This window comes from Plecotus auritus, assembly GCF_963455305.1.
Source record: "Plecotus auritus genome assembly, chromosome: 7".
NCBI classification, from domain to species: domain Eukaryota; kingdom Metazoa; phylum Chordata; class Mammalia; order Chiroptera; family Vespertilionidae; genus Plecotus; species Plecotus auritus.
Window position 1 is genome coordinate 160,837,876 of NC_137774.1, and position 19,184 is coordinate 160,857,059.

General features: G+C 44.3%; 1 protein-coding gene across 1 annotated transcript in view; it reads left to right on the forward strand.

Moving 5' to 3' along the window:
* LOC308253745 (unconventional myosin-X-like) overlaps nt 1-19,184 on the forward strand; it is a 115,089-nt gene that overhangs the window by 81,495 nt on the left and 14,410 nt on the right. The window contains exon 3 of the mRNA XM_080679461.1: nt 8,562-8,720. Within this exon, the coding sequence (XP_080535587.1) occupies nt 8,562-8,720 (159 nt within the window). The remainder of the gene's footprint in view (nt 1-8,561; nt 8,721-19,184) is intronic.

Genomic DNA, 19,184 nt, shown 5'->3' on the forward strand with positions numbered 1-19,184 from the left:
GTGTGTGTGAGAGCCATTCCTTCCAGCTGTGCCAACTCACTGTCACAGTTGGTTCACTTTTCTCTCTGAAGTTCACCGGGAGGGGTCCGGGCCAGTGTATCATCTAGGCCTTCCTGGTAGTGGGCTGTTGCCCGAGCAGGCGAGCTAGCTGCCTTTGGCACTGCTTGTTGTGTGGCGTGGCTCTGCATCTCCAGCGGCAGGCAGGCTTTCAGAGGAACTGCCTGGGTGTGTTGGACTCTCGGGTTCTCACCCCTGTCCGTCTGCCGCAGACTCTGCAGGGCCATCAGGAAGATCCCTGCTCAGTGGTTACCACTTACTGCTTGGGCTCACCTGCAGAGCCTCATCTTTCCCGGGTTGTGCGTGTCATTGCTGGTGTGTTACTTGTGAACATGAAATCAGCGAGAGGCCCTCCATGGGGGGACAACAGTGCTTGTAGTGGTCACCCCAGAAGAGACTCAGACCTGGCTTTCCTGGGGGGTTTCTGGAAAGTTGGTCTCATTGAATTGCATTTTGTAGTGAGATTTCTTCTTTGTGTCTGGTCTCTAGAAAGGCAGTGTCAGTGTTAGGTTTGCTAGTAGAGTTGTCCGTGACGGTGAGTAGGTAGAGAATGTCTGCCCCCACTTAGGGGCTTACATGGCCTTCAGCTCCTTTGGGTCAGAGGCCAAGTGCCACTGCGGGACACGGGGCCCACACGCTGCCCCCGCCGCACTCCACCAAGCACCTGCCTTGTGCAGCCCGGCCTCTGTGTCTGCTCTTCCCTGGCTGTCCTCCGTCCCACGTGACTAGTTCCCATTGTGCCCTGGGAATTTCCTCTGTTTCAGCCCCCACCACGTGGGTATGATTTGCCTGTTTATTTTTCTGATCCCTCAGTGGATGGTAAGCTTTTTGACGGAGGAGTGTTTAATTCATCATTGTATTCCCAGAGTCCCACTCACAGCATGGCATGGAGGACTGGGGAACTAGAGAGAGTAAATGAGAAATAATGGAATAATTGAGACATTAAACCCAGCATCGATGTGTTTTCCCCTTCCCCTCTGTATCTAGATCTGGGATTCAGAAGGCCACAAAGTTCTTTCCCACTATATGTGCCCAGGGATGGACAGCCAGTAAGTTGGCAGAGCTGGATGCAAAGCCCATCTTTAAACTAGTGTCCCTCCAACATGCATGCTTTTCCATTCTCCCAAGGAATTCAATGCTAGCTGTGCTGTGTGCTGTTGGGCAGGTTTCCTAACTGCTCTGGTCTTTTGTGAATTCATCCTTTAAAAAATGAGCAACAGTATTTCCTCTCCCTTGAGGATCAAGCGAGGTAATGAAATCCACGTGCCTGGTGCAGGCAGCCAGCACTCAGTAAGTTCGGTTTCCTCTGCCCAGCCTCCTTCCTCACTTTGGTTCTGTGCCCAAATGCTGTGCACGGTGCTGCACTGGGCATCAGAAACCTGATGACAGTTTAAGGAACTTAATCTCACAAACTAGTTTGAGTCTCTGGAAAAGAAGATATCAGTCTTTGCTTTATCTGTGTTTTGTAGTCGGTTATCTAACAAACTCACCCAAAGGAGGTCAAAGCAACAGATTCTTACTTATATCAAGGTTATTTTAACCCCCTGTGCCATGGTTATTAGGATGCTAAGTCTCTGACAAATTTGAGCTGAAAGCACCATTTTCCCCCCATTAGACATGTATAATTTTGCTTTGGATTAGATCCCAATGGAACATTCTAGTGGAGTTTACATTTTCATGCCCCAAATACTTTCTCCAGTCTTCTGCGACAGAGCAACACAATTAACAGGCTAGGGCAGATTTTCAGTTAAGTGGTCGGCTTCTTTTAGACTTGTCCTAAGAGCATAGCTTGAGTCAGTGAAGCTTAACACGAGGAAGCTCATTTTTTATTTACATGATTGCTCATTTTAGCCATGTCAGGAGGCAGATGTCTTAACCTTTGTCATGGATCATACTTTAATTTGTGAGTTAAGGAGACAGTAAACAAATGAAAGAAGGAAAATAAATTGAGAGGCCTCCCCAGATAAAATGTAGAATTCCAGGGAAAATCGAAACAAGGCTACCCAGATTTGTGCAAAGGGATTAAAATAGAAGAAGAAAGTGTTATGTCAAATAGTTTTCATCAGCACACAAGTCAAGAGATCGCTATGGAATATGGAGAACTAAATGTGCAGTCCTCCCTCTGGCTCAGTCCCTTCTCCCGCACATTGGGGTTCAGCCCTTGCCTAAGTAGTGGGAGCTCCCCAATCCATGCCGAGTCTCTGATTATTTCCTTATAGAATGTTCTGTGTTGTTCCTAGCATTACATCCCTCTCACAAAAATAGCAACTTTTACTGAGCTCTAGTGTGTGCCAATTACTCTGACTTTTATCTACGTTATTTTATTTTGTTTTCACAATAATTCTCTGAGTTAGGTATTATTATTACCATTCTTATTTTTCAGATGGGGAAACTTGTGAGCCAGAGGTTATCTTACCCATTGTCCCTGAGCTGTAGGTAGCATAGATCTAGGAGAAATGAATCCACCCAGATCTGACTCCAAGACCATGTTTCGGGACCTAGCCAGTGTGGCTCAGTTGGTTGAGCATTGTCCTATGCACCAAAGGGTTGTAGGTTCGATTCCTAGTTAGGGCACAAGCCCAGGTTGTGAGTTCAGTCCCTGGTTGGGGTGTGAGACAACCAATGGATGCTCCATTCTCATTATGATGTCTTTCTTTCTTTCCTTTTCCCTCCCTCTCTCTCTAAAATCAATAAAAACTTCAAAAAAAAATCATTATTCCATTCTGCCTCTCCTTCTATATTATACCCATTTTGAAGGCCAGGACCATCTATTCTGCACTTGAGTCTGTATAGTGGGCCAAGGCTGGGCACTGGGGAGTAAGCTCAGCATGCTTCCTGCCCTCATAGAGTAGAGTTTTCAAATTGTGGTTTGCAACCCGTAATAGCGAGGTGTGAAATCAGTCTGAGGGCCACATCCAGCATTTAAGAGAAATAGAATAGAAAGTATTGGGATGCATCAGCTATTGTGGTGTGTTTTATTAAACTACTAGAGGCCCGATGCACGAAATTCATGCAAGAGTAGGCCTTCCTTTCCCTGGCTGCCAGCACTAGCTTCCCTCTGGCACCCGGGACCCGGGCTTCCCTCACAGCCCCGGCTTCATCCAGAAGGTCGTCCGGAAGGATGGCCAGTCTAATTATCATATTTTGCTTTTATTATTTTAGATGTGTATAGTAGTTTACAGTATAAACATATTTCTTACTGTAGGTTGTGGTGCGAGTGAGGTGGTTTTAAACAAGTATGATAATAGATCAGATAAGTGATTATAAACTGTCATAATGAGCTATGAAGATAGCACACGTGTGATAGGTGTCTTCTGAGAGGGTAACATTTGGGCTGAGTGACCTCAAGGAAGAGAGTAGCAGGATGTCAGTGACCCAGACAGGGGAACAGCAGTTACAAGAGCCACAGGCCAGGGAGTCAAAAGTAGACATGGTATGGACCATAGCAGCGGTCATTAACCTCTCGGACCTCACAGACCACCAGTGGTTCGCGGGCCACCGGTTGGCGACCGCTGGACCATAGTGTCTGACCATAACACAGTACAATTAGAAATACAGAAATGTAAGCAAACACAATGCCTAGTAGTGACCTTCATCATTATTATCATCATAACCATGAACCTTCTTTAGCTGCGTCAAGTAAGGAAGACTCAAAAACTCTACTAGTAAGTTACATAATGTTGTTGTTCTGGCCTTTGATTTACCTCTACCCTATTCACTGTCTTTAGTTGTTTCTGAAAGACTTGTTTTTTTGTTTTGTTTTATTTGTTTGTTTATGAAAGGTTTTGCTTATAGGCATTGGCTTACTCTCATCATTTTTTTTCTAGAATCTATATTGACATCTGGTTGGTTGGCCTGCTGTGGGATTTCTAAACCAGGGTATCTCAGCCTTGGCACTCTTGACATTTGGGCTGGATAATTCCTGACCTTCGCCAATAACCTCCTTCTCCACCCGCCACCCCCCCACCCCGCCCCGCCACACTTGTGACAACCAAAAATGCCTACAGACATTGCCATATGTTCTGGCGCGGGGGGTGAGGTTGGGGGAGGTGGCAAAATGGAGGACTTGGAGAACTGCTCTAAGGGAAATTCCAGGCTAACATGAGGTGAAGTCTCCCAGATTGAGAATACCCTCTATTCCACCTGTTTATCAGGAGAGGACATGGTAAGACTACTCCCACCCCTGCCCTTTCTCTTCAATAGAAAAAGTTAGGTTTTATGACTGAGAGTTCCTAATGACTTCAAGAAAGTCTGTATCCATCACTCCTTGCTATAGAAACTATCGTGTAAGTGTGGTGGGGTTGCCTTGCAATGTGTACTATCTTAAGGTTAAAAATAAAAGGGGATTGATAATGGCTCAGCTGTTTTATCTAATTAGTTGACTCCATGCCTTTTCATACAGAAGTGGACACAGCCTTGGGCAAGCCTACTTTGAGTTGTTTTTCCAATAGTGTTGATGGGTTTCCTTTGTTCTCCACGCTTAACCCAGTCCATCTTGTGACCAGTGGCTTGTAATTCTGTAACAGGAGCTATTTGTTCTAAGGCCCCATTTTTCTCTAAATTGATATCCTGTCTTTTAATCTTCTCTATTTTGCTCCATTTTGTAACCTCACTACATTTCTCCCAATAAATGCTCCATTGAAGTAACTCAGTTTATTCTGAGTTGGGTTTTTAGGGATACATCTTGTTATTGTATGTTGGCAATTATCTATTCCTGAAAAAATCCTGAAGAAAAATTCCATTCTTTAAACCTAGAATTTTCCTTTCTGCTATTTTGGACTAATCTTGAGCAACTAAATACCCTGTTGATTTTCGTACATAGGAATGAGTTTTGATCATTCAAAGGCTCTCCTTAAAAATCCTGGAATAAGAGCCCTAGCTGGTTTGGCTCCGTGGACAGAGTGTCGGCCTGCAGACTGAAGGGTCCAGGGTTCAATTCCAGTCAAGGGCACGTGCCTGGGTTGCAGGCTTGATCCCCAGTAGGAGGTGTGCAGGAGGCAGCCAATCAATGATTCTCTCTCATCATTGATGTTTCTATTTCTCCCTCTCCCTCTCCCTTCCTCTCTGAAATCAATAAAATATATATTTAAAGAAATCCTTGAATAAGATTGTTGGTCTTATCAACCTATTGAAATATTTGAAAATTCAATCATGTGGGGCAAAAGTAGGTTTATATTTGTGAGTATTCGAAACACAGGGTTTATTCTTGTACTAGTAGCCCTGTGCACGAATTGGTGCACCAGTAGCTCGCTGCCGCCCTCCAGTAGCTCTCTGCCCACTGCCCCGCCCTCCTGTAGCTCCCCTGTCCCCTCCTGTAGCTCTCGGACACCCACTTGTAGCTCGCTGCCCCACCCTTCTGCTGATCCGTGACCCGGTCCTTATGCGGTTGGTCATTACGCTTCACAGCATAACGACCATTTGCATATTACATCTTTATTACATAGGATTATTATTTTCCATACGAATAACATGTATGCCTCACTCTGAATGCATTAACATCCTGAATTCAGTGGGCTAGTTTCACCCCTTAATTACATAGGGTTTCTACTTTGATATTATCCTACCAGTGAGGCTGTCCCTAAATACCTAATATAAAGTAGCCTCTCTTGGCACTTAGTCCCCTAACCTTCATGATGTCTTCATAGACATTTCTTAACATCTGTGATGCTATATACTTGCTTGCATGTTTGGGTCCTCCCGCCCCCGCCTTTCCTTATTGGAATGTAAGCTATATTCCTAATGCTTAGAACACACTAGTAAATATTTGCTTGAATGAGTGAATTTTCTTAATTAATTTATCAGACACTTATTTAGCACCTTTGATGTGCCAGACATCATTCTAAGATCTTTACAAATATTAATCCATTTCCAAGTGGATGGTTATCCTTGCCTTTCCTTCACAAATACATTTTCTCTACTATCCCCCTTTTCTTTGAAATAATCATTGTTTTGAGCAGCTGCATTCCTGTATCTTAGCAGAATGCTTCTTTTTTGTTCATAGCCTCTTGTGTATGTAACTGTTTTTTTCCATCATGATTTCCTCTCCCTGAGGTCATGAATTGTTCTAGGTCTCCCGATCACCCCTCTCTTGGAATGGGCATGGGCCCAGGTATGTTCCAGAAAATATCTAAGGAAACCCGTGTAGAATGTGGGGAACTCTATTTACAGGTCATGGCCATTTTTTCAGTGGCCATGTGACCAGCTCTGAGTGGCTTACTTGTGCTCACAAATGGTCTTGCTGCTCCCAGCACATTAAAAAACAATGCAATGTTTACATAAGACATAAATATTTAATCACTGTTCATATATATTTTAGTGTCTAAGTGTTGTACCGTGTGTATTATTTCCAAAAAAGCAGAATCAACAGAAATACAGACAACGATTTTAATATTTTAAATTATTTCTGTCCTCAAATTCTGGGATTCTCCATCTACCCAGACAATTCGTGGAAAACGTTGTTTGTTTTCATGTTGGGCAGGACTTGCTGGTGGTGAGCTTGCAGGAGGTAGTTTTGCTGACTTTAGTAGTGTGTCTTGGTTCCTACAAGAAAGACTTTTCTGGGGAACTTGAGTCACCTGTCTGCCAGTTGTGGTGGCAGGAGCTTTGAGCAAACAGAGCGAGGAGAGACCTTCCCGGGAGTGCTGGGAGCAGAGAGAGGACAACGCACAGGGCTTCTGTGCGCTTAGCCTGCCGGACATTGCCTGGCCCCGCCCAGTTCTGCTTCTGCGCCCACCCTCACAGTCACTTCCAATGGAAGACCAAGAAACCTGTCCAGTGGTGGTGGTTCTGGCAAACCTGCCTGGATTGACATCATGGGCATGTAGAAAGCTGGGGAAGGCAGAGGGTCCCAGCTGTTGCTTCTGGGATTTTCCATATTGCCCTAACATAAGTACCTGTACTTTTAGCCTACATTTCTCTGTTTAACTTTCTTCCATGGTATTTATGAGTTAAAATGCAAGCATGGGTGTCCCGAGTGTTTCCACACTCTTGAATGTGCCTGTGCATTTTTCTTACCACCTTGTTATCCTGGCATACTCCACCCTGAGCGCCCTCCCAGGGCCCCAGGCCTGCCCCAGCCTGCGGGTGCTCACGTGGCAGGGTTGGCCACCTCGCCAGGAGTGGGGCTGCTGGGAGGGGTGCATCTCCTGGTGGGTGTCCCGGCACAGGAAACAGCTGGGGAGAGTGGCTGGTCCTCAGAAGGCGAGCAGGGTGTCTGCCCTGGCCTCGAGCAGTTTCTCAGGACTGGTTTTGAACAGCTCTTGTGGTTCACATGGAAGAAATGCCACTGCTGAAGTTTTAATTTTTCTCTAGAAAAAGAAAACATGCCATTTTCCGTGGCTTATGAAAACCATCGAATTGGCACTTTTGCTTTTTTTGGTGTGTCATTCTCTTTTTGCAATAACATACCATTTGTTGCCATGTAGGCAACTGGTCAATATTTAAAAACAGAATCCCCAGTCATAAAGTTCTGCAAATATTCCAGAAGGTTGTTTGGTGTGTGTATGTGCACACGTGAGAATGGGTGTGTATGAAGACTGCTTATTTTCATGTCTTTTAGTTTCTTGTTTTTTTGTTTTTTGCATCTTGGAGTTCTTGTTTTGTTTTGAGGATGGACGTAATAAAAGTGTGAAGTGAATAAATGTGGAGTAGACTCCATAATTAAATGATGTTACTACATGAGTTTGCATGTGAAGCTGGACAGGCTTGGTCAACAGATGGAGCAGACTTGAAATGGTTAACCCGAAACCAAATCAGTTGTGAGAAAGAAGGACTGAGCAGGTTTGAGAAATCCATGCACGTTCGGTAATCGGTCTGACAGTATCAGAGTTGTCTCGAGTACATGCTAAAGCTGGTATCCAGCACTCACCACGGGCATTTGGGACTTTCAGGAAGACAGGCTGTCAAACAAACAAACCGATTTTATTTTAAATCTGAGAGGGGATTTGTTTTGCCTAAAGGTCACGTGAATGCTATATATCCCGATAGTGAGGGGAAAGCATCCAGGGATATTTTTCAAACATTCCTGTGCAAATGCGTTCCAATCTTTGAACAAATCTGTAGACATGCAGTGAATTTACGTACCACTTCAATGGGAGAATGATATTATGAAGCTTTGAAATATATGATCCCGTGTGAAAGATTATGCAGTGAAACCCAACTGTTTTCTAAAAGCTTGGTTAGCCAGTTTCTTAACTGATTTATATCAGTTGGAGAAATAGGCAGAGAAGTGAACTGTAAGGTTATAATTTTTGTGGTTTCCGAAGGATAGTTAGCCCCGAACTCATGTCTCTTAAGAACGTCGAACAGCAACTGTCAAGACAGTTTCTTCCCTTAAAAACAGATGGGTGGCACAAAGAAAATGAAAAAGTTCTCTGCAGTTTGTTTTTGTATTGGCTAATGCAGGATCTTGTTGCTGAAATGTGTATTGTTTGTATGGTACGTTCAGGAAACTTCTAGAAACTCTGATAACTGAACAATTGAATTCATCCCACCCCCTCTTTCAGGTTTTCACATACAAGCAGAGCACAATTACGCACCAGAAGGTGACCGCTATGCACCCCACGAACGAGGAGGGCGTGGAGGACATGGCCACCTTGACGGAGCTGCACGGGGGCTCCATCATGCACAACCTACACCAGCGATATAAGAGAGACCAGATTTACGTAAGTGCCGCTTCAGGCCCTCTAAAAGTCCCTCAAGTTTGACTGTCTTTTTTTTAAATTTTCAATTACGGTTGACATTCAGTGTTATACAAGTTTCAGATGTACAGCATAGTGGTTAGACATTTCCATAACTTACAAAGTGATGCCCCCAATAAATCTAGTACTATTTTCAAAATTATTGTTTTCAAAGAGTACTTCCTGCCTTTTGAGAACCTCTAGTTAAGGTAAGTAAAACTATGTGTTCAAATGATTTGCCAAATTAGAAACGTGGCTCGATAAATCATGTTCTCTGTGTTTATTGCCTTGATTTTATTAGAGGGATTACTTAAATTGAAGGGTAATTTGACCTTTCTTCTCCCGAATGCGTTCTGTTTGTAAGTGTTCTGTTGTACAAAGAAGGCAGGCAGGAGGAGTGGTTTGACTTCCTCAATTAAGGGTTGGGAAAATGTGGATTTGCAAAGCAATGTACCTGAGCTTAAGCTTTTTTCTCCTTTTATGATTTCCTTTTTTTTTTTTTTTTTTTTTTTTCCTGGCTCTGGATCCCACCCAGGGATATATTTGGATTCAAGGGAAACCATCTACTTTACTTGTGGAATCTGTTTTGAATGGAGACATGTCCATAAGAAGCAGACATGCACATGTTTCTCTCAGTGTTTATGAAATGTGACTATTTCTGCATTATCAAGTAATATTTAAAACTCACTCCTATAATAACCATCCTTTACATTAAAGCACATATATATTACATTATCCATCAAGATAGAATGGCCTGCAGATTTTATCCATTTTATATCTGCCTGTTTGCAGGTTTTTACAGTAGACTGGGCCAACTGTTTATGTATTTATTTTTCCTATCAAGTTCAAATTCATATAGCTCTTAATAAAACATTTGAATATTCTGTGACAACCCTTCATCTTTGAATAATTTTTGTTCTTTTGGAGTTACACTGAACTTGGCTAATGTGTCTGTGATTATGATGAAGAGTAATGTCAGCTTTTGGAAAAGCTAGTAGGTACTAACTGATACTTAAAGGCACGCTTAGGAGTTAGGGCCCTCCAATTTACCTACCTTAGACCAGGAGAGAAGAGTTGGGAAAGAGGAGGAATGAGAGATTTGGGGGTTTGGGGCTTCATTTTATTCATCTTTTTAACAAGCATGTTTATTTGCCTTCTCTTTGCATTGGGAAAGTGTCATTTTTGCCAGATCGACCTAATGTTTGCCAAATGTTTTCAAACAGCCCTGTCTAGAGAAATTTCATCATGTTGTAGTCCTCTGACGTGCTGAGTTTGCTTACACTAAGTCTTCAACTTTAAAATGTTTTCCATATGTTCTTCAGAAAAGGTAACGTTCATACATGTCTATGTAAAAGTGGCTGTGTAGTCTGTGTCTTGCATGTGCTGGCAGGACGCACGTTTATTCCTCTGCTTCCATCTCAGAAATCTCTTGGGCAACAGTGAATGCCCTCTTCCCAGGGAACGCTCACGGCACGGGTGTCTGAGTTCCCATGTCCTGCACTGTGTTTTTAGTATTAAGTATCCGACAATTCCATGTATCTACTTGTTTACATAGCACATTCCTTCCTCAGTTTGTCAAGGACTTATTTTGTCTTTCTGGAGCCAAGGACATTGCCAGGCACCTGGTGGTTGTGCAATAAATGTTTGTATAATAAATGTCATACATATCAGAAAGAACCAGTTCTGGTTGGTAATGAAATGGGAACCTAGGTTGAAATATTTTTTATTGGTGCATGTCTCTTGTAGGTGAGTATTTCAGAGCTCATCTCTTTTCATGCAGGTCCTTACTCTACATTTAATAGTCAAGCACAGGTAAGTCAATTAGGAGGAGAAAAATCTGCCCAATGGATTTATTTATTTATTTATTTTTAAAATATATTTTAATTGATTTCAGAGAGGAAGGGAGAAGGAGAGAGAGAAAAACATCAGTGATGAGAGAGAATCATTGATCGGCTGCCTTCTGCACACTCCACACTGGAGATCAAACCCGCAACCCAGGCATGTGCCCTGACTGGGAATCGAACCATACCTCCTGGTGCGTACGTAGGTCAACACTCAACCACTGAACCAAGCCTGCCAGGCTCTAAAGTGCTTTTCTCCATTTGTTCACTGCTATGTGATCCAAACCCAGATGACCCCCGAGTGCCAGAGACTGCAGGGATCTAAAAAACAGACAGAGATAAGTACAAGAGAATATCTCGGGAATTGACTCAGAAGTATGCCATGTGATGCTACCTTAAAGTCAGACTAACCGGCATTATAGTCGGAATAAACTTGAAATTACTGTTCCTTATTTTATTTTTTTTATCCGGCTGCTCTCCTATCAGACCTCATCTTTTTAAATTTTATTTTTTGTTTACCTCCCTCCATTCATTCACAAGCTCATCTCAGAAGACTTAAGTTCTTTTAGCTTTGGACAATAACTGCTTTTAGAAACTGTAAAGCAGTTACAAGAGGACAGTTGCCCAAGATTCAGAATTTAAAAAAAATGGGGCATGTGTATGTTGTGGCCAGTATCTTCACTCTAATTTGGTTATGAGACGAAACCATTTCTCACTGATCTAACATGCTGAAGAGATCATCTGAGGGGGAGGGAGATGGGTGCTCAGTTGTCCCATCAAAGGAAACAGCACTAGTCTAGCAGCATCCATCTCTTCCACTGCTGGAGATCTGAGGTGACATGATATACTCTGTGCTCATAACTGATGTGGCTGGAGAGCTGGTATTGAATTTATAGCATCAGCAGAACAGAAAATGTGATGTCTCTTATGCATGTCAGCAAAGGAATGACCTGTTCTTATTCTACTGAGAATGGAAATGGGAAGTCAAACATCCTTTGTATTCCAAAATAGGGTCTCAAACATTTTGTGATTTCCATTTAAATTGTTAGGAGACTTGGAGCTATTAGTTAATCTGTCTTCCAATACACTGTTTAATATAGCACTGAATAAATGATGCAAGTTGTCAATGGATGAGTGATCAACTAATAGCTCTGCTAGTCATTGATTTATTTTTCTTCAATAAAGTTGCATAAACCAGTGAATTAGCTGCTGGATTAATCAGCATGGGAAACAATCTTTTGTAAATGCAAAGCTGTTTTTTTAATTTATATATATATTTTATTGATTTTTTTACAGAGAGGAAGAGAGAGGGATAGAGAGTTAGAAACATTGATGAGAAACATCGATCAGCTGCCTCCTGCACACCTCCCATTGGGGATGTGACTGCAACCAAGGTACATGCCCAGAATCGAACCTGGGACCTTTCAGTCCGCAGGCTGACGCTCTATCCACTGAGCCAAACTGGTCAGGGCAACAAAGCTGTTTTTGTATATACTGTTGAGATCTGCTTCATTGTTTGACATCAGATGATGATGTAAAGTTCAAAAGAGTGAATATTTTGCCATGTTCAGTGAAAAGTGCATGGTCTGTGCACAGGTTGACACATTGATTGACCTGATTTATGCAGAATTAATAAGATAGTCAGATACTGTGGTTTTCGTGTGCTGCGCATGATACTGGCAACACTGGAGTTCATAGATGCACTGGGGACCCAGCAGTTTTGAACATGTGTATGGAGTTTACAAAATTTATTTTCCAGGTGCAACCCCTATATAACTAAATTTTTTCTTCATCTTGTACACTTGACAGGTAAAGACACTATAACATGGGAGTAATAATGGGTTTAAATTGACAAAATAAAGTACTGTTTGGTGTGGGAGTTGTAAGGCTGTGTTGAAGTGACTTAACTATGTGGGATATTGAGTATCCATTGAAATGGGTTTGTTCCGCCATTTACATTAAGGAGCATTTAAATTCAACAGATATTTCAGGTGACTTAACATGAGTGAATAAAAATAAATGCTATTGGAAAAATAATAATAAATTGCCCAAATAAACCCTGTGATTAGGATCTTGTTTTTGTTGTTGTTGTTTTCCTGAAGTGAAGATATTTTTCCTCTCCTTAGAGGGGAAAAAACCCAGGATTTTTGTACATCCAATATGCTGGTCGACTCAGTTAATTTTGCCTATATGCCTTCCTTTTGAGACTTGGATCATTAGATTATTATCCATAAAGCAGCCACCAGGATTTTCTGATCATTGCTGAAGCCATTGGCAGTGGGTGCCTACCGTCAGGTGCCCCAGTGAGGAAAGCACGGCTTCTCCGCCTTTTATCCCAACTCTGAGTGATGCCCGTCTGCACATGTAAAGGAGGGAAAAGATGGCTTGACTTACAACATAGGTGAGAGCTAGCCTTTCTGGATGCTCGGGGGTGGGGGAGGACCCACTTTCTGCTCGTTCCTGGTGCTGGCAGAGTTCCCCTGGGACTGAGGTCCTCGCTTTCTTGCTGGCTGGCAGCTGAGGGCTGGCCCAGCTTCTAGAGGCCCCCCTTCCTGGAACTCCAGGTTCCTCCTGCTTAAGGCTCTACCAGGTCAGCCTTTCCCATCCTCTGCTGACTCCCCAGGCGAGAGCCCAGCTCAGCACTTCAGCTCCCTACCTGCAAACCCATCCCAAACTTCCACCTTGAATCTCTTGCCTCTGGGCTTCCTGATGGTCTCACCCCTGGGAGACAGTCTGATGAGGGTCCCACCCTCCTCTGTCCCTTCCTACCATTGAGGAGACCTGGTGAAGACAGTGTCACTCTGTAAGTTCCTGAAGACTCAGGGAGTGGAAAGGCAGGGTGTGTGTTTGTGGTACCAGGAGGCAGTAGGTGGGTGAGGAAGCCTGAGCTGGGTGTGAAAACCCTATGGCGCAGGGGCAGTAATGACAGTACGGAGAGTTGGTTAGAAGGAAAGCCTAGTGAGACATCACGCATGAAGATGCAGATGAGAGTGAATTTGGTGCGATGGCCTCACTACATCGGGAGGCTCTTTGCTTATGGAATCTGGTGTTTGTTGGGGAACGCTGAGATGTATGCAGTCAGGCTGGGTAAGGGAACCCCGAAGCAGTGGTTCTCAAACAAGTGATGCGGCCCCTGGGGACAGTTGGCGATATCTGGAGGCAGTTTTGGTTGTCATAGCTAAGGAAGAGAATGCTAGTGGTATTTGGTAGGTGGCGGCAAGGGATGCTGCTAAAGGTCCCACAGTGCACAGGACAGCCCACGACCTGGTCCAAGACGTCAGAAAGGCTGAGGTGGAGAAACCCTGCCTTCCTTAAAGCTAGTCAGCGAAGTTTGGGCTCAGTGTTGTACAGACTATGCTGTCTTTGTTAAAGGTTTATGAAGAGAGAATCTACCAGAGAACAATTTTTAAAGAGTTGATAGGGAAGTGATGTGAGATGAGATTAGAGAGTCAGTTGGCTTAGAGAGTGTTGCAATAATTCAAGGGTGAGGAGCTGAGGGTTTTAGACCAGGGTATACATGGTAGTGAGCAAGATAAGAACAGATATGAGGAGTGGGAGGGAGGTGAAGGGGACAGGATTAGCTTTAATGACACCCCTCATCAAGCCCCTGAAAACCTGGCACCGTTGGTCCAGGCAGCCAGGGGAGGGGAAGGGAGGTGGGTTTTGGATGCCTGATGTACTGTAGTTTCTGGAGCCTGGACCATTTCAAATTGTTATGTACCCAGGATCTAAACACAGTGTTGACAAGAGTAGATGAGGTTTCTGTTATCTTGAAGGTGAGCTCTGTGTCCAGAGTGGAGAGACTGCCACGCAAGGCCCATGGTGTGGCCGCTCTATTTTCCTCTGAATGGAAGAGAAGCCCATTCTCCCCAGGAAAGGGTTTGTCATGCTCTGGGTCAATTGCACGGAGACTCCTGCCCCAGCCCTGAAGGAATGGCTCAAAACCACATCAGGGAGAGAGCTGCGGGGAGCTTGGGGCGCGCCTGCAATTATGGGGCAGGAGACGGCTCCGAGGAAGCCGTGCTGTTCCACCCCGCCCTTGGTTAGTTTGTTGGTCTTGTTGTACAAACAGTGCAGAGACCAGAATCAAACCAGGCCGGTTAACGACGTGGGGCTGTGTCTAAGGATAAGTGCTCATGTCAGCACAAAGGTTCTTCACAGCTAACGTGTTTTTAGGTGTTTCAAAAATACTCTTCTTCGGTTAGGTGGCGTTCCAGACAGAATCTGTAAATGTGTTTGATGTTGTTCCTGCATTAACTTTGAAGCCTGTTTCTGTCAAGCCAAAGGTGTTAGCATTTCTAAAAGGCAGCAACCAGCCCTAGCTGGCTTGGCTCAGTGGATAGAGCGTCGACCTGCAGACCAAAGGGTCCGGGTTCGATTCCAGTCAAGGGCAGGTACCTCGGTTGCAGGCTCCTCCCCGGCCCCGTGCCCTGGCTGGGGCGCGTGCAGGAGGCAACCAATCAGTGTGTTTCTCTCCCATCGATGTTTTTCTGTGTTTCCTTCTCTATTCCATTCTCTCTAAAAGATCAATGGAAAAATATCCTCATGGGAGTATAAATAAAACAAAACAAGACAAAAGTAAATAAAATGCAGCAACCAGTTAAAGACCTACTAATTGCAGGAGGCAGGTGGACTGGGGCGTTAGACCGGACACCATGCCATGGAGGGTACTGTTTTGGACATGTGAATTGAAATCTGCATTTCATTTCCTTGTGTTGATTTTTCCCAAAGTAGACCTTTTATTTTTATTTTTTTTGGTTTGTTTCTTTTCCTTTCCAAAGCCAGTGTCGAGTAACAGCTGCCTGTCACGGATTCGGGATGGCCCGTTGGTGGGATGAGGAGTAGGCCTGGCATGTGTCTCGTACCGGGAACAGCTGAGTCCAGTGTGGTTTGCCCGTTTTTTTTTCACATGAAATCAAGAACTGGTGTTGCCAAAAGATGATTGTAACCATCTGTCTGACTGGGGATGTATTTTTAAACTTTACCAACCGTTTATGCTTTGAGTGGCCACTTCCACGTCAGCACATGATGGTGGAAATTACAAACTTTGTTTTTGTGATTTTTTTTTCTTCTTCCCTGCCTCTCTTTGGGGTCAGATTCCTTTCAGCAAGGAAGGGATTTTAGTCTGAAAGCCACTCGAATTAAATCGAAATGTCACCTCTAAATGTAAGAGCTTGACTTCAGTAACAGCTTGAGTTCTCTGTTGTGATCTAGTTTTCAGCGGCCTTGAATGCTTCATGGTTTTTTTTTAATGGAAAGGTTTTTAATTGTTTAATCGACAGTGATGGCAAACAGTTTTGTTATGTAGAAGCTAGTGGCTTAGAGAACTAGAACACATTTACAGTGTGAGTTTATCAGGTGGGTTGGTGGTCAGGTCTCGGGCTCCCAGTATATCTATACTGATTCAGCCCTGCCTCTGTGTCAGGATGTGTGCTAGGCCCCGAGGGTGCAAATTACTCTTCTTCAAGGTAGTTGCTTCTTGAAAGATTGGATAAATGAAGGACACTGCCCCTCCAGGACCTCCCAGTTTATTGGAAGACAGACACAGCACACCATTGACAAATAGCTCGGGGTAACAATGCATGTGACAAAAGTACTTACTAGGAACACAGAATGGGCCTTGGAAAGAGATGGTGAGGACAGGGTCAGGAAGTGATTCCAGCCCAGGCACCAGTTGGGCCGAGTCTTGGAGCATTCACTGGGGAATTTGGTCCAGGAGGAGGGTGCCTCATTCCTCACAGAAGGTCAGCGTGTACAGAGGCATGGAATCGTGTGATGTTAAGCATTTGTCCAATTGCAGGACATTGAAGATGCAGAGATGAAGGCTGCATGTGGCGGGCTGACAAGGGGGTCAGGAGCAGGTGAGGAAGGGCTCTATGTGCAAAGTCGTGACCTCAGATTTATTTGTGAAGGCTGCAGAGAACAACTTTACACATGAGTTCTGGGGAAATTCATCTGGCTGCAGGGTGATGGGTGAGTGCAGGAGGGGTGGGTCTAGGAGGAGAGGGGACCAGCCAAACAGATGGGAAATGATGGGGTTCTGACCCAATCCTGGGAGAGCTTTGAATTCAGAAGATACCGAGAGATAGAATCTTAAGTGATTAAGTCTGGGGGGGAAGGCAGGCTGAATTTCTGCAGGATGATACCTAGATTTCTAGATTAACCATTCTGGTGCCATTTGTCATGCATGAGGTGACCGTGAAGAAACAGGTGTTTGGGGGAGATCAGCTGAGTCCTTGTTACGTGTGAGCTAAGGGGCATCTGAGTGAAGATGTCCAGTCGGCCATCGAGTGGACAGACCTGTCATTTAAAACGGAAGCTGCGTTCTGGATAAACATTCTGGGAGTAATTCATTGCTACGTTTAACTGAGATGATGGAGAGAGAAGGAAAGAGGAGAATGGTGAGTGGCTAACGACTCCGCTTCTTAGCAAGTTCTTCCCTTTGGAAAGTGTGCCATGCACTGACTTAACCAGTGTCCCTGCTGCTTTCACATGACTTGGTCCGCATCCAGCTTTCAGGACCACATGACAAAAAGCAGTTGTGGTTTTATTTTCATTAACAGGAACCATCGTAGATAACTTTGATTTATGTCACAGTTTTATGGAGCAATCGTGTGGGATGACAGGGGATGTTGTTATTACTGATCAGAATCTTTGGCCCGGAGGGGTGTCCCAGGGAAGGCAGCCCCAGGCTGAGGACTTCCAGCTTCTGACTTGGCCACACCTTGCCGTCCAGTCATCGGCTTCTGTGTTGGAGAAGCCACTTCCCAACAGTAGCAGGACTGCTCCCTGTCGCCAAACAGCTCTGCGGCTGAGGCTCCGGGGCACTTCGCTTTCTTAGTTGTAGTTGTGTGTGTGTGTGTGTGTGTGTGTGTGTGTGTGTGTGTGTGTGTCCAGGGTTGGAGAGCAAGTATTATATCCTTATTATGTCTTTTGAAAGCCTTGAATTGGTAGATGTTGGATTGAAGAAATATAGTGAGCTCCTCCCAACCGTTTGCAGCAATGTGTGCCCCAGCTGTTCCAGATTATTAAAATGGGCAAGGATTTGTGTTTTTTGGTGAGTTATGTGGAACTTTTCTGAGTCTGAGCAGAAAAAAAAGTTTTATGTGCTTCAAAATAGAATGTACTTTCTATTTCTGGAAAGCCGTTACAAGGACCAGGCTATTGGTTCGTGCGGAATTCGGATTCTAGTAGGAGGGCACCCGGACCTGGTCCCACCTCGTGTTGCATGTGCCTAGAATCTTAACTACCGAAGTCATCAGGGCCCTTTTTTAGAGCAGTAATGATACACTTTTTATAGAGTGATAAATGGTACAAGCAACAAACGTCGCCTCCTAGTTCTCAGGGTTCCGTACTACCTTTTCTCTGCTTCCCTTGGTACTTAATTTTCTATGGGCACTTCTCCTGCCCCTCCATTCCCCAGTTGCCATCTTTACTTTTTGTTACCTGTTGAACTTCCTTTATTCAAGGAATCTGTTCTTTATTTAGTGACAAAATCACTCATGCAACGTGGTATATTTAAGGTAGTGGGGAAAATAAGATCTCTTGTCTGGGCAGTGATTATTGTTGCTGATGGACCTCTGAGATGTCACACAATGTCTTTCTTTGGATAAAGCGTTAGGAACTATTGCTCTTGTTGCCATGTTACTTTACACTTGTGTTTAGGGAGGTTCACCAGTGCTGTTTGGTGTGCACATGGGCACAAGCAATACACATTCAATGAGTCCTTATCCTTAAAGACCCTCAAGGAACTGAACCCCGCCCCCCCTGCCCCCCCCCCAACCTTAACTGCAGTGAGAATAATAGAGTAGGGCATGGGGTGTCCTATCACCTTCTTGGAGCCACTCAGACGCCCTTTTCGAATATTCCTGTGGTTGACCCTGAGAGTCATGGGAGGGATGAAGAGTTTTAAGCAGGAGAGTTTCGTTTTCAAATGTTACTTGTCAAGTGTGGAGCTTGGATTGAGCATACAGGGCCACGTGGGACATCAGCGAGGAAGAAGGCGTTTATGGAAATCTAAGCAAATGAGGTCAGGGCGGCGGAGAGGGCGGGAAAGGGAAATGTTCTAGAGTTTACTGAAAGCGAAGCTTAAAGGACGGGGAGGCTTTGGCCACTGATGATGCGACTGGAAGCATCTGGAGTGATTCCCATTCTGTGTGTGGTGGGTGGTGAAGGCAGTCACGCAGACCCGCAGTGTGACAACAGTCCCTGGCGCTGTGACTGTAGGGCAGTGCTTACCATCCTCTGCCCATTTGTCACCTGCCAGAGGAGGTGGAACAGCGCCTCTGCCCTGCCCCCACCTCCAGGCTGCCTTGGAGCAAATGAGGACTTGTGAGGATGTCATAACGCAGGTAGTACGTCCTCTGTGCCCCACGATTATAAATGTCAGGTAAAGTTGTTTTGGGAACATGTAGACTCAATTGTCATTTAAAATCGGTGACAAGCCTTTTGAGAAATAACTTAGGTCATTAGTGAGAAGGTGAAATTGTAAACCTTGAGCCTTCATGTTTTAAGAGCCTAGTTTACTCTGGTACTAAATGGAGTTTCTTGCAATGGAGAGGCCTTTTTAACTCTAAATGAAGCAAGATTTTCTATAATCTTAAAAAAT